Raw genomic sequence first — 24,142 nt, 5'->3', positions numbered from 1 at the left:
ACGATTCTACAAGTGGATGCTCTTCTGTATGGGGTGAGCCGAGGCAAAACTTTTCTCCAAGATGGAAGTGAAAAGAACAAAAGTTTCTACCGAGAGCAGCATGACACCTTGTTTGATCGAATACAGATAACGAAACAAAATTTGACACCCAGTTTTTCCCTTTTTTTTTTTTTTTTCATTTTTCCCTCATTATGCTGATAGAGATAATGTTTTAAATGTAGCTGCTCTGAAAAATCTAGAAATTCCAGTCTGTAATCTTTATCACTGTTCTGTTTCTTAACCACTCCTGGAAGGCATTTAAGCACATGTGCCAAAAGAAAAGCAGCTTCATTGTATTTTTTCTTTTAAAACAAAGATGTTAAATTTTTGCTAGCCATTCATACAGCAGAATGCTACATCTTTCCAATAATTATGCAGCGCAAGGATGATTTCAACAAACTAAATAGATTCCACACTACAAAAATGCCCAACCTTAAATTATTGGATGAAGCCCTTCATCAAATGTCAACACAAGCTTTCTTCATTTGATCATGCAGGCATCTCGATATTGATAAAATAACAACTAAGAAAAGATACAAGGTATATTGGTATAGTTACTAAAAGTCCTACTTCAGTTTGTAAAATTCTTCTTGGATACTGACAAGATGATTTCTTGTATGGATGCAACTGAGAGGTTGGCTGATGAATGGTTGATTTTTGTGGTTAGATAATGTTGGGTGGATGTCTGGTCAGAACACCACCTCTCAAGATCTTTTCAGTACCACGCGATGCAGCAGGAAGAAAGAAGAAATAAAACAAAAGAAAAACAATCAAAATACGTGGATCAGCCACAAAAGGACTCGCCTCCACGGGGCATGCAAACTTCACTATGAAAAAGAAATTTTACAAGAGGAGACCTCACCCTCAACCCTTGTACACCCAATTCTCTCTCACCTGAAGTTCCCTTCACTGAAGCTCTCTCTCTCTTGGAGACCCCCCTGAACCCCTGAAGAGCCTGGCGACCGCTGTCCAGGAGCCTCCTACTCCTTCTCTCACAGCTCTCTCGCCTCTCTCTCTCTTCTCGGATTCATACGGCGTGAGAAAACCAACCCTCCGCCTCTCTGTTTCGTCACAGGAGTCTTTTATAGACCTTAATCACGACTTAGATCATGATTAGGACTCCTTAATCAACCCAAATCACGTCCCAGACCGTCGGATCAAGACCGGGAGCCACCCATGCCGTCGGATCGCGCTCCGGTCCACAGAATAGTGCTGTGGACCGCGAGAAATGCGTGGAAAATGCCCATGCGGTCCACAGGCCCCGCCGTGGACCGCCCGGTCCATGGTGGACCGGGGCAAAGGGGCCAGCAGGCCGCTGGCCTGGGCCGGCCCACGCGCGCGGGCCTGCGCGCGCCGGGCTGGGCCACGCGCCCGCCTGGGCCTTGGGCCTGGGTCGCGCGTCCCGCGCGCCGCCGCCTGGGGCCGCACCGCCCGCCGCCTGTCGCCGGCGGTCCTCCGCCGCCTCGATTCTCGTGCCAACTTCAAAAGCTCGTATCTCCTCCATCCGAGCTCCGTTTCGGATGATCTTGGTCTCGTTGGACTCCATTTTTCGCCGCAAACCTCGCTGTGGGCTCAATGTAGGCTGAATCTCGAGGCGTCAAATTCTAACAATCTCCACCTCGACTCGATATTCGACCTCCTCCAAACTCTGAGAGCTTCTGGATCTCCTCGCCCCCATGCCCTGGGGCAATCGCCTGCTGATCATGGATGGGCAAACATGGGAGTCGAGCCAGGCTGCTCGATCCCATCTCCGTCGTATGCTGTGCTCCTCCTGACCTGAGACCTGCTCGGGGCATCGTCTTGCGGCAATAGGAATCTCACCTTGCGACGTCGCCTCTCGTCCTCCCGAGTCTCCTGTCTCGTGCCCGATCCACCTCCTGGAGCTCCACCTCACTCTGAGCTCCACCTGGTTCCCGAAGCTCCACCTCGCACTGGGCTCCCTGCCAGGTAATAATGTCCTCTGCTCCCTTTCTTCCCCTCCAGCACAATCCTATCGCCGCGTAGCACCCTCAGGATTCCTCCACCAGCTACCGTCCTGTAGCCTCTCGAATCTAGTCTGCTAAGTGAGATAAGATTCCGTCTGAAATCGGATATGTATCGGACCTCCCCCAATCTCCTCACTGCACCGTCATGTGTCCTCCAGCTGACCGTCCCAATGCCTCTGATCGCGCAGCTCGATCCATCCGGCAGATATACAGTGCCCTCACTGTTCTCCAGGGAGTCAAACTGCTCCTCTCTGCAACACACATGATAGGGGCATGCAGAATCTAATATCTACTGCTGGGAAGAAGTAGATACCTCGTCAGATATCTCAAAAACATCTCCATTTAAATCACTGCTGGCCGTCGCTACAGCAGCCACCGTCCGATTTTTCAGTTGAGGGCAATCTCTGACTAGATGCCCCAACTCCTCACATCGGTAACACCTGATTTTGCTCAAGTCCCTCCTGGACTTAGACCGCCCTCGTTGCGATCTCCTGTCGCTCCGTCTACCGCCTCCTGCACCTCCAGAAGCCACCAAAGCTGAGCTATCGCCACCTGAGCTCGAAGCTGGGTTCTCCCTCTTGAGAATCTCATTCTGGAGTATCGCCGCGGTGACCTCGTCCATCTTGATAGTGCTCTTCTCCACTAGAAGAGTAGTCACCAAGGACTCGTACGAAGGGAGAAGCGACGCCAGCAAAACCAGCGCCCTGGTCTTCTCCTCAACGTTCTCGCCAACGCTGAGAAGGTCGGTGAGGATCTTCTGGAAGTGGCTCAAATGCTCCTGCACGCTCTGTCCCTCAGTCATCCGCAGTAGGTAAAACTGCCTCTAGAGGAAAAGTGTGTTGGTGAGAGACTTCGCCATGTACAACTCCTCGAACTTCGACCACAGCACCGTCGGAGAAGTCTCGCTAAGCACATGGATCACCACCTTATCCGTCAGGTACATGCGGATGGTACTCACCGTCTGCATCTGTAGCCGTTTCTAATCCCGCACCTCCATGATGGTCGGCTTCTCATCACACAAGAAAGCATCGATCAACCCCTGTTAGATGAGCACGTCCTTCACCCTTGCCTGCGACAAGGAGAAATTGCTCTTACCATCGAACTTGTTGATCTCCATCTTGATTGTTCCTGTCTTCTCCATCTTCAGTCTTGCTCACCACCACTGCAATCTGCGTCCTTGTACCGCCTTGCTCTGATACCACTTGTTGGGTGGATGTCTGGTCAGAACACCACCTCCCAAGATCTTTTCAGTACCACGCGATGCAGCAGGAAGAAAGAAGAAACAAAAGAAAAGAAAAACAATCAAAATACGTGGATCAGCCACAAAAAGGCTCGCCTCCACGGGGCATGCAAACTTCACTATGAAAAAGAAATTTTACAAGAGGAGACCTCACCCTCAACCCTTGTACACCCAATTTTCTCTCACCTGAAGTTCCCTTCACTGAAGCTCTCTCTCTCTTGGAGACCCCCTGAACCCTTGAAGAGCCTGGCGACCGCTGTCCAGGAGCCTCCTGCTCATTCTCTCACGGCGCTCTCGCCTCTCTTCTCGGATTCGTACGGCGTGAGAAAACCAACCCTCCGCCTCTCTGTTTCATCACAGGAGCCTTTTATAGACCTTAATCACGACTTAGATCATGATTAGGACTCCTTAATCAACCCAAATCACGTCCCAGATCGTCGGATCAAGACCGGGAGCCACTCATGCCGTTGGATCGCGCTCCGATCCACGGAATAGTACCGTGGACCGCGAGAAACGCGTGGGAAATGCCCACGCGGTCCACAGGCGCCGCCGTGGACCGCCCGATCCACGGTGGACCGGGGCAAAGGGGCCAGCAGGCCGCTGGCCTGGGCCGACCCGCACGCGCGGGCCTGCGCGCGCCCCGCTGGGCCGCGCACCCGCCTGGGCCGCGGGCCTGGGTCGCGCATCCCGCGCGGGCCTGGGTCGTACGTCCCGCCCGCCGCCGCCTGCGGCCGCGCCGCTGCCGCCCGCCGCCTGTCGCCGGCGGTCCTCCGCCGCCTCGATTCTCGTGCCGACTTCAAAAGCTCGTATCTCCTCCATCCGAGCTCCGTTTCGGATGATCTTGGTCTCGTTGGACTCCGTTTTTCGCCGCGAACCTCGCTGTGGGCTCAATGTGGGCTGAATCTCGAGGCATCAAATCCTAACAGATAAGGTAGGCCAAAGGACACATGCAGAACTCGCACGGATCCTCTGCCATGCACTGCACAGCGTGCCCCGTCCATCATGTGATAGACGGTCGTGAACGATCGCATGCAACGGGCATGCATCCACACACGGCCATCCATCATGTGATGAACGGTGCGCTGTATATCACATCGTGTGAAGCATGACAGAGAACCTGAGCTCATGCAGAACATTGTAGCAGTACAGGCATTTGGTGAAACTCCCCATTGCGCACGACAAACCCATTCCTCCATCGCCAACAAGGCATCACCCACTGTTTCGAAAATCTTATAGGGTCTGCATTCCTGCTTTACAAGTTTTTGAAGTCTTACCAGGAAAAAACTTCTCAAAGTTCAAGATCTTAACGTCTAGTCTAACTTCACTGCCTCCATGTTTGTTATCAGCAATTGATCTGCTTTTAAACACTGAAACACCCCGCACTTTGTCGTCATCAGTAACATTTACCATGTACAAAGCAATGCTAGTTGTGTGTGTAATCCTTAAAGCAATTTAACACCCTTAGTCATGACCCTAGCAACCCTAACTAATATCTTTTTTAGATCAGGTTCGGCAGTTTACTCCTTACAGGAAGAGAGGAACTGTAGAACTTTCTTTGAAAGAAGTGACACTGACACCAATATTTTCATGAGAACCACAGCCACTGGATCATTAGCAGGAGTCCGACATGTGTATCCAGTTAGGAGGTACCCTGACATTGTCCGGTACTTTAGGCACGGTCATCACTAGCATCTGGAAGGCTTTCTGCGCTGCTTTAGGAGTATTTCATCCACTATCTTTTTTGAAATTTTTATGTTTGGAATGGGTTAAAAGGAACTTCCCGAAGAAGATACAACCAGTAATCTTAATGCTACTTGCAGCTGTGGCCTGGAATTGTTGGAAAGAACGCAATGTAATACTTTTTCTTCATAAAAATTCATCCATTTATTCGGTGGCTGCTGATGTTCTCAACCATGTTAAAGACTGGTCCTTACTTTGCAAAAGTTCAGAGTTACCAGAATTTACAAAAGTTTAGACAAAGATTAAGATAATACCTCTAACGAATCTCTCTAATCTCTAATGTTCATCCTTTGGCTCAATATTCTTTGCATATGTATTGAAGTTGTCACACATCTCATCGCTTTTGCTTGATACATATGTGGTAAGGCTGGTAGCCTAACACTTATTTTGTTTTATCTTTTTTTTTCTATTAGGTTATGTTGTGGTCAAGAGACTCCGGGACTTACATGGGTAGAGAGCTTATTCCAGCAAGAGGTATTATTCGCTATGACCGCGTGCATACTCTTATAGGCCTGCAGTTTTTGGGCCGTAGTTGGTATGCTTGCGGTATGCACATGGCCAAAGCGGACAATACTTCTTGCTGAAATAAGCTCTCCATCCATATGAGTCTCGAAATTTCTTAATCACAATAAATGACGCTAGAGGAAGGGCCCTCCAATAAGCCAGAGTCTCTCTGACGGGGAGGCTACTGTTGTGAGGGGTTTAGTCCCACATTGATTGTGAGTTAGAAGTACTTTGCCTTATATGAGATAAGAGACCCTCTCTCTCTCAAAAAATACCTTTTGGGCCAAAGCCATGAGGTTTGATAGCTGCAAACGTACCAACTACGGTGGAAGGGTCGCAAGCCTATAAGCTATGACAATCACAAATGTACCAGCTATGGCTCAAGGGCAATGTACCAGCTATGATTCAAGGGCCGCAAGCCTATAAGCTATGGTATGTATACGATCAAAATACAAATGACGCTAGAGGAAGGGCCCTTCAATAAGACAGAGTCTTCCTGACTGGAGGGCTACTATTATGGGGGTTTAGTCCCACATCAATATAATTGTGAATCAGGGATACTCTGCCTTACATGAGATATCATACCCTCTCTCTCTCAAGAAGCATCTTCTGAGTCAAAACCCAGGACATAAAGCCGTGAAGCCCGACAGCCGCAAATGTACCAGCTACGGTACAAGGGTTGCAAGTCTATAAGCTATGGTATACATGCGGTCAAAGCGGACAATATCTCTTATTAAGATGAACCCTCCATCCGTATGAGCCCTGAAGTTCTTTGACTACAACAAGTTATATATTGAATCTAGCTCTATAACCTTTTCTTTGTAATCTTTTTTCATTTATAATAAAGATTAGGTGGTTTTTACCTCCCTTTCCCTCGAAAAATCACTCATCACACAGTTGGCTATATGACAAAAGCTTGCCATCCCAAAAAAGCAACTTGGGAGAACAAATATGCGGTAGAGTGTACACTCAAAAAATATGAGGTAGGATGTCCAGAGAAAGAAGTGCCTCCCTGGCAGGTGTGGACTCCAGATTAGATACATACTGGTGACTTCCATAGTAGCATATTGCAGCTGCAATTCCAATTTTCCCATAGCTGATCTATTGATCATGTCTGTTTTTCATGGTTAATTGGATGTCTTTTTTTTTTTTTTTGGATGTGAATAGGAGGTAGTAGGAAGCTACCCCCATTTTATTCGATGAACAAAGAATACAAAGTGCTCTGTAACAGAGTTCTTAACAGAGTCTCACAATAGAAATTCACCTTACTACTGCACTGCTAAATGGGAAACAGAAGCAAAACAATATGAAAGAGCTTCTAGCTGCAGGGAGAGTGCGCCAATAATTGCAGTCTATTTCATAACTCTTCATGGTGAGTCTAAAATTTAAAAGAGTTCAGGCAACTCCAACAATAAAATGATTGAAGCAACTTTTGCAAAATCAAGGACAGAGAATTTTCTTACCTATAAATATACGGGTGTTCCTCTCCCTCCAAATTTTCCAGCAAATGGCTGCAAAAAGTTAACGTCCCACCTCCTTAATCATCTTGGTTAATTGGATGTCATGCTGCTAAATCTTGCATTTCACTTTGCAATAGTTAATATGTAATGTTTAGTCTTGATGGTCTCGAAGCACTTCGAAGTTCTGTCTGGTGTTCCTGCGTTTGTCTGCCGGTGTCCATGCTAATCGGTGTGCTATATCTCAAGCTTTCTAGATCTGCAACTGAAATTTGCCATTCCATAATTTAGCTAATATTTCTTTCACCTTTAAACATCCATCTCAAAATTCATATTATGATGCTAAGCTTGTTCTTACATTTTTCTTTTTCTAATTTGGTGTTCAAATCGAGTTTCTTGTGAAAAAAAAAAAAAAAAAAAATCTATAAACATCCGTCTGCTGCCATATCCAAATATCCAGAAATCAAGGACAGTGTCAATGAGGAATTAAAGTTTGTTGCTCTTCAGGTATGAAATTCTTGTGTTTTTTTTAGCCATCTGCTGTGCATTTTGTCAATTCTAACATTGTTTTGTCTTAGAACAATGTGAGAGACGCGCATATAAAGATGAGATGTGCATGCACGATCCATGTGTCGCTGGATGTGGGCGAAAGAAAATGTTAGATTTGTTTCAGGTAAGCCTTGGAAGGTTAAAATATACATGGTAATGTTGATTCTTTTTTACATGGACAAAATTATGCAAATGCTCTTCAGTTGATGGATATGTTATAGTAAATGTTATCATTTTTGTTTTCTACCAAAAAAAAAAAATCCTAGTCTCTCTTATAGTCTCTCTCATGGGCCAATAGTGATTGGGTTGGGTCCAGGGTGGTCCATTTAATGAATGTAAAGCAGCAGCAGAGCGGTCCAGTGATTTTGTGATGATTAGAAATATTCAGTGCAAGGAAATGATTGAAGATATGCTCAGACAAATTGGAGGCCTAAACATGATGGAGGAACAAACAGTGATTACCCTTCTGTCAAATCAAAGTTATGTGATTTGATGCATTCTAGTCATCAATGTTAGTGAATTAACAAACACAGAGAGAAGAATTCTAAAGCTTGTAAGGAAAAGCCCACATAGCAGCTCGAAAGCTAGACCTAAAGCCACTGGGCCGTCTCTCCTGCATCTAATCTTATTATCAATTGCAAATAGCGGTGAAGTCCTGTTTATCAAAGCTAGTTTGTTACTCTTGTATAATTATGCTTCTACCGCTCATACTATATAAATGATGACTTCAATTAATACAGCTTAATGCTCCTCTGTTAAAAAAAAAAAAAAGTAGGATTAAAGTCCTTGATTAAAGTGTTTGGCTGAGAATAATGTCTGTCAAAATACAATCATTCCTCCAAGCCTTTCTTTTTCCAATATATCCAAGTCTTATACATACATACATACATATATATATATATATATATATATATATATATATATATATATATATATATATATATATATATATATATATATATATATATATATATATGTGTGTGTGTGTGTGTGTGTGTGTGTAAGTAATCCAACTTTAATTTGATTTCAAGAGTTTGTTTTTTAAAAAGCTTTAGGACACCAAGTTGTTTAAAATTTATTTGTTAATTCTATCATGGCAAATAATATGACGAGAATTGAGAAATCATGTGCGGGTGAACTTCTTTGCTCGGAGTTTTATTACTAAAAAATAAAATCTAAATTTTTGATTAATTTATTATTATAGTATCATTCTCTAGCTATTGCTTTTATTTTTTAATTGCCTTTAAGCAAGCAGACACGGTGGGAGGCAATAAAAAAGCTAAAAAATTATCGAATTAATCTCATGATACGTGAAAGACACGAACCCTACACCAATCACCTTCTTCTGTAGGATATTATGATGATACTATCAGTTTATATGAATTTTATTATTGGACATGTATATCATGAGACGAACACATCAATTAATTGATAGCTACATTTATTATAGGGCAATCTGTATCATATCTTTGAAGTGACTTGCCAGGGCCCTATTTTTTTTTGAGATATTTTGATATTTGATTATTATGATTATATTTATATTAGAAGAATTTAATTGGCCCGTTTTATTCAAAAAAAAAAAAAAAAGGCGCGAACGCCGGCTTTAACCTCGGTCCCTGACGGCCCCACCACTATAGCTTGCTAACTCATCGCACGCACTCGCACGCGTTCATTTGCCACTCCCAGCTCTCCTACATGAACCACCATCAGCGCTAAAGTTAGCCCTCTTTTTCCTCGTGAAAGCGGTGATCCCCAGATGTCGGAAATAATCAGTAGTGGACGAGCATGCAAGCTCGTATATGTCCAAAAATAGATTTTGGTTGGACGTCAAAAATGGAAGGACAAGCACGAAACGATTTCAATCGACTGTACTTAATTAGTAGTGCACAATGGAGGATGCTCTGCACTCAAAAATGTTACGTGGAATTGGCAAGAAAAACGAAAAAGTTGTGTGGAGCTTGATTTCGGCGAGGATTGCAAAATTTGATTGTTTGATTTGGCACGAAACCTTATAACTTTGCTAAGATGTGAGCAAAATGTAGTTTTTAATATTTTGTTCATGTGCATTGCATGTACTGTGTTTGCCGAACATGGATCGGTTGTGATGCATATGATTAGAACATCAAAAATTGTGTTTATGTGCACCTCAACATGGAACATCAAACCTTAAATCTGATGCATGTCAGACTCTGCCCTTCTTTTAATGATCAAGATACATGTTTCATTTCATGCGCACTAGAGTCATAATTTTTGCAGATCTAATAATTAGAAATAACAACAGTATCTTCATGTTTAATAAATTTGGTTTGGATAGAGCATATATAAACTGTTGTGGTTTGTGGAAAACACCAATAGTCCCACATCAGTTGTGAGTCAGTAGAGACTAGATTTTTCTCACGTGAGGCATTTTTTAAAGAACAAAACTGTAAAGCTCATGGACCATGATTTTCTGAAGCTGAGATCCACTTGGACTGACTGTAGAACTTTTCGGACTATACACTCTCATAAAGAGATAATTTTTAAAGGACAAAATTGTAAGACTCATAGATCAGAATGGACAATACCTCACGTGATGGGTTATTAAAAAATAATGATAATTATAGTTGAAGATGAATGCCACTCGTTAGATCTAATTATAACGGGATAATACATGTTCTAAGTTCCCCTCTACCCACAAATGATGTTGTTTTACAAGTCTTTTACAATTGATAGGCCCATATACTTCGAATTTGCGTGCTATCCGCTACTTCCGCTCATTGACTCCATGTCCTACAACATGCTTTGACACAGGAATGCCTTTTTTTTTTTTTTTTTTTCCCTAAAAAAAAAATACTAACAATTGCAATGAGTGTTCCATTGTACTCGGCCCTCCAACGAAACCAACCAAGCATATTCCTTCTTTTTTTTTTTATCCAATTTTGTCTTAGTTCCTCCTTTTTAGTGGTGAAAGAAACACAAGGTAGTTGTTATGTCACATTGAGAATATCAAACATGACTCTATCTAATTTTATAATGTCTATATTTTATGTGACGATTTTGGTCGTATTTTTGATCAGCTCACCGGCATGTCTTCAATCATTAGAACGTGCATATTAGAAGTACTGATGAACTTAAGTGGACAGAGCCTTGCCCAGCCCAGCATCCTTAACGGTTGATAGTATAATATACCATACTAAACTAATAATACAGGCTGTTGTGATCCAAATAATAATCGAAATTATTTTCTAGAATGGCTGTTGGATGAAACCAAAAGCATCAAAATGGTCCAAAGACACGATGCATAAGATATTATAATGTTTGTCTAATTAAACTAGAGAGCCATGATGGATCTAAGGGTCCTGTGGCCCATCCAAGATTTTTTTTTCCTTTAGCTTGCTTGAGGTTTTAACATTACCGAAGTATGTACCGTTAGATGGCCAGACACCGCATTCCTCATGATATCCCCTGTGGTCACCCCCAATCAATTGCCATTTGGTAGCTTTCCTCCAAAAGAAAAAGGGCAAATACATAGAAAGTTGGTTGAGTCTTGGAGCACATCCACCTCCCATCTGTGCTTCAAGGCTAGGGCTGATTAGATACGGATCGAATATTAATATATATATATATATATTTTATCTGATAAATATAGATATAAATATTATTTGAATGTAAAAATTTATATTCATATTTATTTTAAATGGATATAGATATAATTCAGGTACTGAAAATATAGATATAATTACAGATATAATTGAGATAATTATACTTTATAATCATAAAATCAAAGAAATTATCAAATAAATGATAAATCAAGTCAACAATATGTTTATATAATTATTTATTTTTTTAAAAATTAATAAATACTATATAAAATTATATAGGATTATATATAAATTTGGATAATCAGATATAGATTGGATAATTATTAGTTCATATCTATTTTTTTTATGGATATGGATATGAATAGAGATGCAAATATTAGTCGGATCCTCAAATTTGTATCAATATTTGAATCGATTTAGATATAACAATAGATTCAAATGGATAATATCCATGCCACTTTCATCTCTCAAAGGAGGTGAAAAAAAAAAAAAGCTCCATATATCACCTCTTCTTCTATATTTATATGTCCAACTCATGTATAGCAGCATAGGAACATGAGAGCATTATTGGTTTGTTCCCTCTAATTGAAAATGGTAAATGGGAAGAGGAAAGGTATGAAATGAGATGTAGCCAGAGGGCACGGCACTTTTCTGAGTGGGACTCCCCAACCACGTGATTGGATCCATTTTAACTAACACTTTCTCGTCCCTTGCCTAGGGAGTCTCATGTGGGCCAACTTCAGCGTTACAGCATAACCTCAAACATCCCCATCAAAAGGGATCTAGCGGGAGATATCCTCAGAAAATTATTATGGGGAATGCCTAAATCATTGCCACGTAGCACCAAGCAAGGCCTTTTGCCTGATGTCGTTTTTCCATAGGTATCTTTTTGTTTATCAAATGAGATACCCCAATAGTTTTTAGTAGAGTTCACCGTAGAATTATCATTGTCCACACCGCTCTTTAGCACCCCATTATCATCGGAATATATTTGAACAATGCTTAGTTGGGAGAAATTGAGGTCTGAAATGAGAATTAGAATGAATGATTCTTGTTTCAGCTCAAGTTCGGAAGGAGTTCATTTTGATTTTGGAGTGAAAATAGTCCAATCTATCTAAAATTCAATTTATAATCTCTTCTACAGATTCAAATTTTTATTCTGATTCCGATTTTAATTTCGTTATGAATCAAACGTTTCAGAAGATTTGGTCATTTCGATTCTCACTCCAATCCATTCTGATTCCGATTCTTGTCATGAATTAAATATGTTTGGTTGGGGAGAGTTGGGGTTTGGGATTGGAACGAGAATAAGTGGCTCCCATTCCAACTATTTAATTGGAAGGAGTTTTATTCCTATTCCGATTATGATTTCGGAATGGAATGGGAATGATCTAATCTATCTAAAATTCAACCCTTATCTTCCGATTTAAATTTTCATGTTGATTTCGATTCTGATCACGAATCAAACGCTATAGGAGATTTGGCCATTTCAATTCCGATTTCAATCCATTCCAACTCCCCCCAACCAAATATTTTTTTATTTTAATTACCATATTGATTATTTTTAGAAAAACATTTACTAATTTTATTGCCTCGTTCAAGTTATATTGGAGTAACGGCAATGCAAATAGAGCCATGTAATCTACTTTGTTTGGTCATTTAATCATGAGTCGTTGCATATGATAGTTCCTATTACAAAACAAAAAGAAAATTTAGAACGTGGAACATCAATTGTGGATGAGTAGATTAAACTGCGAGTTAAAATTAATCATGTCAGGTCTCTGATCTACAGTATCAACAGCAGATCACTGGTCTCTTTTTAATTTTAAGCAGGATATTACTTCATAACTTGGTTCAACAACAATATCTCATAAAAGACTAGGAAATAACGATCCCAATAGGCTACTCTTAAATTAGTTAGATGTCACTTCTCTAACATGGTGTTTTTCTTGCTGCATCAATGTCATGGCTCATTAAACCAACAAATCAAACAAAGTGATGCACAAGCTCAAGGCTTTAACTCTATGTTGGATGCCCAAAATGGTACTATTGCTTGATGTAATCTGAAATGAAGAATAAGCTACAAATAACCAACACAAGGTCTTACATCTAATTCAAAAAGGACTCAAAATTTAAAACGGGTAAGCTGCCATTCACACTGCATACAAATAGTCTTCATCCACATTGACAATATGTTTCTTATTTAATATTTTCCAACCTTAAATTAGGTACAAGCAACATTACAAGCCATGTGTCAGTTAAAGATTGGTAGATCACAAAAATTGCCCATCCGATCCCAACCCTCCATGTATATTATACTTTTTTATTTTACAAATCTTGGAGTGAGAGAAGGGGGACCAAAGAAGCTGGCATATGGAGAGGAGAGACCAATCAGGCAGCGCATTCCGCAGGTCAAATCGCTTACCGTAAAAACAATGAGAAAGGAGTAGGAATGGAAACAAAGGGCAACGGGCAAAGAAAGGAGAGGGAGAAGGGGGAGGAGGGAAAAATTGAAGTTAATTTAGAATTGTTAGTGGGAAGGAAAAAAAGGGTGCGTAGAGGTGGGGGGAGAAGGTTGAGTCTTTTTGGAACCAAACAATCCAAGAAAGCTCCATTTCTTCTTCCCTCTTCTTCTCCAGTCTCTCTCTCTCTCGCCCCATCGAAGGGAGCGAAGAAACGCACAGCTCTCTTGTCTCCGAAAAACACCCTTAGGAGGTTTATACGACGAAATAGCGGCGGCGGCGGCGGCAATTTGGGGGAGGTTTTGGTCGATGGTAGACCGGTAATCGGTGGATGGTGGAGCGATCTTTGTCTATCCGTTTGAAGCGAAGAAATGCCGGGGTGTCTTCTTGAGATCCGTTTGGCGCTTGGTGGGCTCGTGGGGTCGTCGTTGTTGGATCGCTAGAAGACGAAGAAGACGGTGCTCGTCCTGGTTCTTGATTCCCAGCTTGATGGCGGCCACGAAACGCGCCTACAAGCTACGTATCCTTTTCTTGGCGTTTCTGTTTTCGATGAAAGGAAGAATAAATCGTTATAGGGTTCGCCAGAAATTAATCAAGGGAGTGCATTATTGGATTGAAGTTTGGTCTTTTTCTCTTTAAACCTCATTTATTTTGATCTCTTCTGCTTTTATTTTTTTTCTTCCGTTTGTAAAGAAGTGATTCGTGAATTTAGATACAGTTTCTGAGATCTTTCCTTCTTTGTCATCGTTTTGGATCTTTACTGCCGGGTTCTTGTGATCTTTGATTGGTGGTGCTAATGGAAACTATCTGGGAATTAGAGATGAAATTTGGATGCCTTAACCATGTTAAATGTAGAGGAGTTTGTGGCGCATTCTTCCAATGTCAATTGCCTCAAGATTGGGAGGAGAACCTCGAGGGTTCTTGTCACGGGAGGAGAAGACCACAAAGTCAATCTTTGGTCTATTGGAAAGCCAAATGCCATATTGGTGGGTGCCTATTGGTCCCTTTCTGCTATCTGCTCTGCATTTCCTTTTGTACATTGCATAGAAGTGCTTCAGAAGTTCAAATTTTGTAATGGAAGCAAAGAATATGTTTCAACTGTTCATGTCTTTGCCGGTGATCTGCAGAGCCTATCTGGCCATACAAGTGCGGTTGAGTCAGTAAGTTTTGATTCATCGGAAGTATTAGTGGCTGCTGGAGCAGCCAGTGGCACAATAAAGTTGTGGGATTTAGAGGAGGCAAAGGGTATGGACCTATTCTCACTCCTACAGAATGTTTAGAATGCTTATGACAGCTGAATCAATGATGGAGACGACTTCCCGGCCATGACTGGATTTGGTTTCTGTTTTTCAGTTGTTCGCACTCTTACAGGTCACAGATCAAATTGCGTATCAGTTGACTTTCACCCATTCGGGGAGTTCCTTGCTTCTGGGTCATCGGATACAAATCTAAAGATATGGGACATCCGAAGGAAGAGCTGCATTCATACGTACAAAGGCCACACTCGAGGTGTTAATGCTATTAGATTCACTCCTGATGGTCGCTGGGTTGTTTCTGGTGGGGAAGATAATGTCGTGAAGGTATGGGCTGGTACCTCACTTTGGTAGTTCCAAAAAGATTACAAAAAGAAACTCAGGATCCAGTTGTACTTACTTTTTATTGTTTAGTAGTTCTCATAAAGAATTAAATCATAGTGCAGGCAGTTGCATATAAATGAGAAAAGCCTCCTCAAAACAGTTGTAGCGTGCTTTCATTATCATTTAAAGTTGTAAACATATTCCTAGTTGCACTAATGTCCTATTTGTCACGAATTTCTAACAAGTCTTGCTCTAAAATCGCTGTCTCTACAGCTCTGGGATCTGACTGCTGGGAAGCTTTTGCATGATTTCAAGTGCCATGAGGGTCAGATTCAGTGCATAGATTTTCATCCTCATGAGTTTCTCCTTGCAACAGGTTAGCTAGAATAGTTCTCAATTATATTATTAATATGAGTATTAATGCTTGGTAGATCAATCAGATGCATAGTATAGTCCAAAGAAATTTGAGAAGGAATCTTGGAATAGGTTTTCTAAGCATCCTTTAAAAAAAAAAAAAAAGAATTGGTACAAAAGCAAAGGATATATGCAAACTGAACTGAGGCAGATTATTGTTATTGCTGTTTTTGAATATATTGTTCACAAGTTCAAGATTAACAAATAAAATGTATCTATGCCATCTTCAGAACTTGAAGATAAGCCTAGAAGAGCAACATAATTTGACTATTTTCTCCAGTAAACAAAGGGTTGAAGAGTAATTTTCCATTTAAAATACTTATTTTTCTGACTTGACATATTGATTTGATTTTTATACATCGAAGATAAACGCATATATTGTAGGTGAAAGAATTGAAAAGTTAATGCCTGAAGGTTGCTGAAAACATCCTCAATAAAGCTACTTCTGCCTAAAAATTATGGAGTGGAATAGGGCAATACCACATCATGGTTCAAGTGGACAGGAAATGGGAGCTCAAGTACAAGATGTTCATTTTCCAAGGATGGGCTTAATTATCAATCCCTTATTCCATGTTTTCAACAATACCATTTGTTTCTCAGTTTTTGGACTCATGGAATGGCTATTAGTTGAACATGTGAAATGAATGTCAAAATTCATGGTGTCTAGAAGAATCTGATATGTCATACTTGGGAAAAATTAGTAGAATGTCACGTCTGTACCTTGTCTGTTATTGGAAAAATTAGTAGAACTATATGTGTGCTTAATTGTCTTAACCATCATTTTTATTGATTACTTTCCAAAACTCATGATGCAGGCTCAGCTGATAGAACTGTAAAATTCTGGGACCTTGAAACTTTTGAGTTGGTTGGATCTGCTGGCCCTGAGGTATTTTGATAAGTTATAACTTCATCGAAATTGGCTTGTATTTTATTTATATCTATGTTAATTATAGGTCTTTGTCTAACTTTTCTCTTAAATGGCCCCATTACTTTTTTTTTTAAAAAATTCTATATCATAAGTATTGGTGACATTGATATAAGCACTGTTCGTCTTTTATATAACTCCAGTTTTGCCCAGTAGAGCCCTATAGAGGTGGGAGTTATTCGGAGTTGGGATTACATTGAGGCGATCTGGGTCAAAAGATGATGCTTTGAAGATACAGGTTTGTTTGGATCTTACTTCAAGATGAACACTCGGACTTCTAATCAGTGTTACCAAGACGCTTGCATCTGGCTCCAGAAATCCGTGTCGAATATGTATTAGACACTTGTATACTTATGAAGTTGTCAAGTTATCACTTTCAAAGATTAGCAGAGAGTTGAACACTTCGAACAATGAGTTTGACCCTCCATTTTTAATTTGAAGCGAGCATTAACTTCTTTTAGTGATTGGCCAAGGATGTAGGGATTTAAATAACTTTGCTAAATCTTATTTGTATTATATCCTTCAGTTAATTGGGAAGTTTGAATGAGGAACATGTATACTGGAAGACCTTAACAACAATTTATTTTTAATCTTTAAGCAAAAAATATCAAAGGTATAAATATATATAATTTAGTTAAACTTATAATTTATATGCATCCCTGTATATCTTTTTATCCCACTTGCCAAGTCAAACACTTGGATATGTGTCCAAATTGTATCTGTCTTGCTGCAACATTGCTTCTAATAAAATAAGGGGTACAAGATGGTTTGGTGCTATCTACTTTGAAAGATCCTTCCTAAACAAGAGACTGTTGAGATTAGAGAGAAGAGAAGGTGGGACATCACTGAATTGGTCAGAATTATCGTGATTGATGCTCCCCATTTTACATGCAAAAATCCTCCTCTTCTTCTTCTTTTTACAGCTCTGGGTTTTTCTTTCCAACAGAGGGTGATAGTAGATGGCAACTGTTCTTACCTTTTCATGTAGGGTGATAATGAATGTGGAAATAGACCTGTTCTTATCCTTTCATGTAGGTTAGGATGACTTTGTTATTAAGGACATCAGGAGCAGAAGAACACATGCATGTTGGAGTGAAATATTTGCAATAACACTTGCATGTTGGAGTGAAAGGGTCTTTGTGGTTGGATGAGGAAGAACAATTGCAATTCATCTCCTCTTAACATGCAGTTTGGAAAGAGAATCAGCTCTGCTAAAAGAAACATAAAGGAACAACATTATGAGAATGACAGGATTTTGGTATTTGAAATAATTGAAGGTCGTTCAGTGTGGATATTGGTGCAGAAATTTGAAAATTTGAGGTGGCCAATTTGCCTTCTTTTGTATCATTTTTTTGCTTTGTTTGCTGGTTTCCAGAGCAATTTTGCAATTGCAAGTTGTAACAACTCCAACAAAAAACAAGAAAATGTGAATTTTAAAGCAGGAGTAACATGTCAAATCATTTGCCACAATCAACAAACCTCATCAAGTTTGGAGTTTAAGATTAATGCCCCTTTGGATCTTTATTCATATATGGTGCTCCTTTAGATGTTGCAATGAATTCATTAGTTATAAAGCAATGAGACAAGGGCTTAGAGCTAATTTCTTTGAATTCCTATTCCAAGAAAACTCTCATCTACACATGGAAAAAAAAGGTTTCCCACTTGTCAGTGGTCCTCTATATGTGTCTTGAATGTTGGCAGTAAAATTGGCAGTCTTTCGCTTCTTCTTTGTACTTCTCGAACTCCATTGAAGTCCTAACTTCATGTTCATTGTATTCGCTTTTGATAGAGGCATTCTGCTAACTCATCTGAGCATTTGCATCTTATTTTATCATTTAATATTGTTTGAAATGTTGGTGCTACTAAACAATGAATGAACTATCCAAACCTTTCGTGTTTAACTTGCTACTTTTCGAACTTCAACTCCAGGCTACTGGTGTACGTTCGATGACATTCAATCCTGATGGGAGAAATCTTCTTTGTGGATTGCATGAAACTCTGAAGGTAAGGTTCATTTTTTCTGTTTGTTTCCATGGACTTAGCTCATACATTAACCATAATTGTTGTTCAGGTTTTCTCCTGGGAACCAATAAGATGCCATGATGCTGTAGATGTTGGTTGGTCTAGACTATCAGATCTGAACATTCATGAGGAAAAACTTCTTGGATGTTCTTACAATCAAAGTTGTGTTGGAGTTTGGGTCGTGGACCTCTCGGTATGGTCTAATTTTCGTCTATTTAAGTCTCATGGGTGTGTTGACCAATCCATTCCGGGATTTGGGAAATATAATCTATTTTAAAATGTGATTAAGTCAAATTGGTTTTATGAGAATACCTGACACATTGAATTACAGCGCATTGAGCCATATGCAGTTGCTAGTGCTGCCAGGTCAAATGGTCATTTGGAATCAAAATTCACTTCAAGTGGTAATTTGTCTTTGCCAGCTGGCAACAATTTAAAGACAAGTATTGGGAGGCTATCAATTTCACAAAATGCAGAGCTGGCAGTCAAGGAGGCAAAGCCTGTGGCATGTAGGTTATTCATCTTTCTCAAGTGTGCTAATGTGCACTTAGTTTCTGTATTTGAGATGTCTGAAGCAGTAGAAAATGATTGAAATAATCCTTAATTTTTTTTCCTTTGTAAAACTGAAGCTACTGGAACTGTCCCTGGCACCCCTCAAAGGATTGGAATGAGCACCGGTCCAAAAATAACTGCAGCGAATTCAGCAGCAGCACCGGGTGCTGCAACTCTGAAGAGAAGTTCATCAAAGACTCATGGTACAGCCAATATTCAGACTTTCAACAAAAGTGATGTGGTACCTGTTATTGTCCCCAGAACTAGCTCAAGAGTGGAGCTGGGCTCTGATTCTAGAAAAGAAACTGGTGCTGGAAGAACACTACCATATAGCGTCCGGTCCAAATTTTCTGATTTCCAGGAGTTATCAAATATCAGAGATGATTCCAATAGAATAGATACTTCCATGCAATCTAAATTCATGGGCAGTAAAAACTCTGAATCAAATGAAGTTTTGGACCAAAATTTTCAGCCTACTGGCAGTGGTGTAGATCCTCCAGTGGGTGCTGGAGAACATAAACTGGATGACGTTATATGCAGTGTGACTGGGAAGCTGGGAGCAAGTCCGTTGACTGAGCCAAGCACTAGTTATAACCATGAAAATTGTATGTTCAGAATCGTAGTAATTCAACATAATGTAAATTTAATTTTAGATATTGCTTTTAGATTTTTTTATGCTGGACCTTGTCTTTTACATTCCACTTTTATATGCCTTCTCATTCTGTTTTATGATTTCTTTTCAGCTCCTTTCATCATTTTTGCTTTCCATATTATTAATGCAGAATAAAGCTCTCTAATCTCTATGCCTTGCAACATTGAAGACTTTATTTCTTCACTTGCACTCAGCTATATTTTTGATAAATTAACAACGTCAAAACACACACAGATAACATATTTGCTTGTTTATGTTCCTTCTTGCCTCTGTACTTTTCACTGCATATGTTGTAACTCCTTAGGTGATGCTGATGGTACACTAAATTGCTTGAAGTTGAAAGCTGTGCCTATTTATATCACTTTCCTTCATCAAATATGTTTCTTACTTTGTTTCAGAAATAAGTCTTCTTTTCTCTAATCATTTAGATGCAAAAGTCAAGCCTTTTGAGACATTTCTGCTTTATCCAATTGCAATGATATCATGTTCTTGAAGGGTTTATGTAAGGTGTAGTTCCTGTATGGTCAAATTTTAGTGCTTGCACCTTAATAGTAAGGTTGATGATGAATGTGACAGTCTTGTTCTGTTCATATATTGTGTTTATTTGGTAAATCAAAATAGCCAAGTGCTGATGTGTTGTTCTAAAGAAAAATAATATTCAAGAGACAAATCACTAAAAAAAAATTCTACAGTGCATGTTTATCATTTATTGTGCCCCTGTCTAATAGATATAATTGCTACGTCATTTATGTATCCATATAACTGTGACATGAAGGTCATACTAATAACTATGTAGCTAGTTCACGAAAATGTTTTGCCATTCTATGGGTTAGAGCTTTCTTACCTATTAGGGAAAAGGTGTTGGAACAGATCTGGGGATGTGGCTGTGGGAAGGTGAATCACTCGGTAATTCATATGAAAAAAAGGAAGGGCTCAAGAAGCGGGTGTAAGGGTAGTTTCCGGATAGCTTCAGAAGTGGGTAGGACACCCTAAGTTTCCTGCTTCTGAGGATTGGAGGTAGAGAGAGAGAAGGCTATTCTTGAACTCTTCAATGTTTCATGTTTGATACATGATGATTTTAGGATTATTTCTATATTTCCAGATTCTTAATAGGTGCAGAGAGGTGAGCCACTCAGAATTTATAAAAATGGAAGTGCTTAGGAAGGGGGTGTGAAGGCAGATTTATCTTGAAAACAATGCAAGAATCAATGCCTGTATGGGTGCTGATAATTTTTTGAACACAAGGACCTTAACTAATTGGAGGAAATGAGGAATCAATTTGACAAGATATTATCCATTCACATTGTTGATTTTCTCTACTTGACTTAGATACAAAGCCAGTTAACACAATTGAATTTCTGGCTACTTGGTTAAAATACTGTCCACCAGAAATTGTGGAACTCAACTGCTTCAATTTTCACTTTAATTACTTATTTTTTTAATTGTACATTTTGCTTGAAAGAAGCCCTTTGTGTTAAACACTGACATACAGATGTTGTAAGTTTCTAGTTTCGCAATTTTTGCTATTGCAATTACTAAGGATTCCTTGTAGAATCTGATTGATGTGCAAAATTGGCATATTTATGTCTCAGATAACTTTAGGGCCCATAAGCCAAGCGAGACATGCTCTGTGGAAGTTCTAAAAGGAGGTATATTTTCCTGCTTATCGTCCATGGATGCATATGAGAGAAATGTTTGGCCTTGTGTATTTGATTTTATGAGTGCTTTGTAGGTAAAACAAGATCACTTGTTGCAAGTTGGGAAAGGAGAGAACAATCTTCCAGCTACGAGAGTCCGACACCCAGCAGTTCTTCCGAGACTACAACTGCTACTAATGTTTCATATTCTTTGGTATTTTCCACCTCACCTCCTTGTAACCAGCAGTGTGCAGTGAATATTCCATTTTAAATTAGAACTTCTTTTCATTGTTTTACATTGTAAAGTTTTGATTTGGTGGGCAGTTGCTTATCTATCATTGGCCAATCTCAAACTGCAAATATAATATGTTAATGCACAGATATAAAAATCTTATGCTGCTTGCAAAGATATGATAATGCTGTATGCCTTCTTGATTCATTTTAGTCTCTTTACCAAACAGTTGGAAAATATTACTGGTTATTGTTTTCATTCTTGCAGAAACTGTCCATGAAATACTTATGCTTAATAGTTATTCATCTGATGAATACATAGCTTAGTATGCCATTTTTTTCAAATAAAAATTGCTCATGGCATTCTTTCCTTTTTGGCTCGAATGATTTTATTGGCTGGATTTTGAAATGACCTTCTTTTGCCCTTGTAACTGCATCCTTGGTCAACTGATTTTGTCCCATGAGTTTTCTTTATTTTTATGCCCTTTAATCATCTTGAACTTCCGTGAATTCAGGATGCTTATCCAACATGAAGTGCCAAAATGGAATCACATATTTCTATAGCTTACATATGTAAGACTCTGAATTAAGATGTGTGGACTTGTTTCATATATACTAGTACAACATATTGCATCCGGTGCCTGCCCTTCAGTCCCTGGTTTGCCTTGTTTATATAGGTCAAACTACAGTAGAACAATTATTGTTGGCAATATTTTTTAATTTATTTTCATATCTACCTTCATTTTCCTCTATATATCTGCTCATATGTTATTGTGTTTCATTATTTCAAACAGAGGGGACACTTTCCATCTGTTGAAAAAGAAACAATCTCTGCTAATGATGAAGGTGCTATTACTGATCTGATGGAACAACATAAACAATTCCTAGACTCAGCACAGACTCGGCTGACAAAATTACAGGTGATTTCTTATGATGAATTTGCCTGCAAACATTATTGCTTTGCATGTGAAGATGATAAAGGTCTTTACTTTTGACCAGCAAACCAAATGCCATATATTTGGTGTCAGCTTTATATATAGTCGCTATTTCAACCGATTGGTGGCTCCCAAGGATAATAATTATAAGACCCATCTGCTTAGAACATATCATGTTTCATACAATTTTCATATAATTTTCTGATTAAAGTTTCAGAAAAAACTTTAAATTATCATATCATTGGTTTCTCATTCCAAATTTCATTTTATTGCCGTCATATTATTCTTTTAATCAATTAACTGTCGTCTCTTGAACAGATCCTCATTGGTTGCATGTAGCTAATTTCTATAGGACAATGCATGTCTTACTTTCTTTTGTCTTGAATTTTCAACTTTTCATATGCAAGCAATGGGAACCCTACCTCCCACTTCTCCCCTGTTAGACTTCAACCAGATCAGGGACTTACAGGTTATGCTGACAGATGACAAGTAGCATTTTTATAAGAATGCTACATATCTGCGGTACTGAGTATGCATCTGCAGAAACAACCTAAGATAATACAATGAGAATGTCAAGTATTAAGACATTTTTGCTACGTACTAAAAGATAATTTGACTAGTTGTCATTGATTATGACTTTTTTTTTGTGTATGCATAATAATTGTATGTATAATCCAAAGAAAAGGAATTCATATATGTAGATATAAACCTTTTTCTCCAAGTTGGAAACTTGTGCTATTGCCATATTTTGGATAAAGTTACATAAACAACCTGAAAACATGCTAGAAGTTTGCAAATAAGAGGTCAGTAGCATTGCATTTCATGCATATGTACTGTCGTTGGTACAGAACAGAATTAGAATGATGGAAAAAAAGGAGAAAAAGCATTTCTCATATTACATATTAGAGTGATGGGAAAAAAAAAAAAAACATTTCTCATATTAGAATGATGGTAAGTTTACTTTGTCCTATTAGACTAGTTTCATAATCATATTGCTATTTATTTGTTCAGTTTGACTATTGAAAAGGTGACTTGTTTCTGTTTATCGGGAATCCTACAATCTTTGGCTTTGATGAAAGTTGCTCCTGATTCCATGATATCATGATCAGGAAAAGTTTTCATAGCTTTCTAGCATCATTGAATGATTTTCAATTCAAACAAGTGATCCACACCTCTAAGCAGTGAGCACAGATGACTTTATTGCTGCATGTAATTTGATATTTATCCCTGTAGATTGCATCTGAACCTTATGTATGACTTACAGGTTGTTCACCGGCTTTGGCAAAGAAATGATTTCAGGGGTGTCATCAATGCAGTGGAAAAGATGTCTGATCATGCTGTAGGTATTTTATGGATCTTTTTTTAAAAAAAAAAATATTTTATTGAGTGTTAGTTGAAAAGAGCTGGATGTTACCTTGATAATCCCATAATGCAGGTCTCTGCTGATGTAGTAAGCATTTGGACAGAAAAAAGTGATAATGTAACTCTGGATATATTCACTTGTCTGCTACCAGTCCTCACTAGCCTTCTAGAGAGTAAGATGGATAGGTATGCTTCATGTTCCTTTCAGTGATTTATCTTCTAGCATAACTGCAATGCAAATGGGCTGGTCCAGGACAGAGAAAATATAAATTTTCAAT

At 39.4% G+C, this 24,142-nt stretch overlaps 2 protein-coding genes across 2 annotated transcripts in view; both read left to right on the top strand.

Annotated features, from left to right (window-relative positions):
- Positions 1 to 24,142, top strand: part of LOC140854241 (uncharacterized) — a 49,400-nt gene that overhangs the window by 23,768 nt on the left and 1,490 nt on the right. The window lies entirely within an intron of this gene.
- Positions 13,519 to 24,142, top strand: part of LOC140854271 (katanin p80 WD40 repeat-containing subunit B1 homolog KTN80.4-like) — a 10,990-nt gene continuing 366 nt past the window's right edge. Inside the window, exons 1-15 of the mRNA XM_073249815.1 lie at positions 13,519 to 14,077; positions 14,413 to 14,543; positions 14,685 to 14,802; positions 14,911 to 15,137; positions 15,408 to 15,510; positions 16,364 to 16,434; positions 18,403 to 18,477; positions 18,545 to 18,688; positions 18,827 to 19,004; positions 19,125 to 19,652; positions 21,292 to 21,348; positions 21,432 to 21,550; positions 22,362 to 22,487; positions 23,767 to 23,841; positions 23,938 to 24,050. Of these exons, the coding sequence (XP_073105916.1) occupies positions 14,047 to 14,077; positions 14,413 to 14,543; positions 14,685 to 14,802; positions 14,911 to 15,137; positions 15,408 to 15,510; positions 16,364 to 16,434; positions 18,403 to 18,477; positions 18,545 to 18,688; positions 18,827 to 19,004; positions 19,125 to 19,652; positions 21,292 to 21,348; positions 21,432 to 21,550; positions 22,362 to 22,487; positions 23,767 to 23,841; positions 23,938 to 24,050 (2,096 nt within the window). The 5' untranslated portion in view covers positions 13,519 to 14,046. The remainder of the gene's footprint in view (positions 14,078 to 14,412; positions 14,544 to 14,684; positions 14,803 to 14,910; positions 15,138 to 15,407; positions 15,511 to 16,363; positions 16,435 to 18,402; positions 18,478 to 18,544; positions 18,689 to 18,826; positions 19,005 to 19,124; positions 19,653 to 21,291; positions 21,349 to 21,431; positions 21,551 to 22,361; positions 22,488 to 23,766; positions 23,842 to 23,937; positions 24,051 to 24,142) is intronic.

Source organism: Elaeis guineensis, chromosome 16, assembly GCF_000442705.2.
Source record: "Elaeis guineensis isolate ETL-2024a chromosome 16, EG11, whole genome shotgun sequence".
Classification (NCBI taxonomy): domain Eukaryota; kingdom Viridiplantae; phylum Streptophyta; class Magnoliopsida; order Arecales; family Arecaceae; genus Elaeis; species Elaeis guineensis.
Note: the sequence above shows the minus strand (reverse complement) of the source record. Positions and strands in the feature narration are given on the sequence as shown.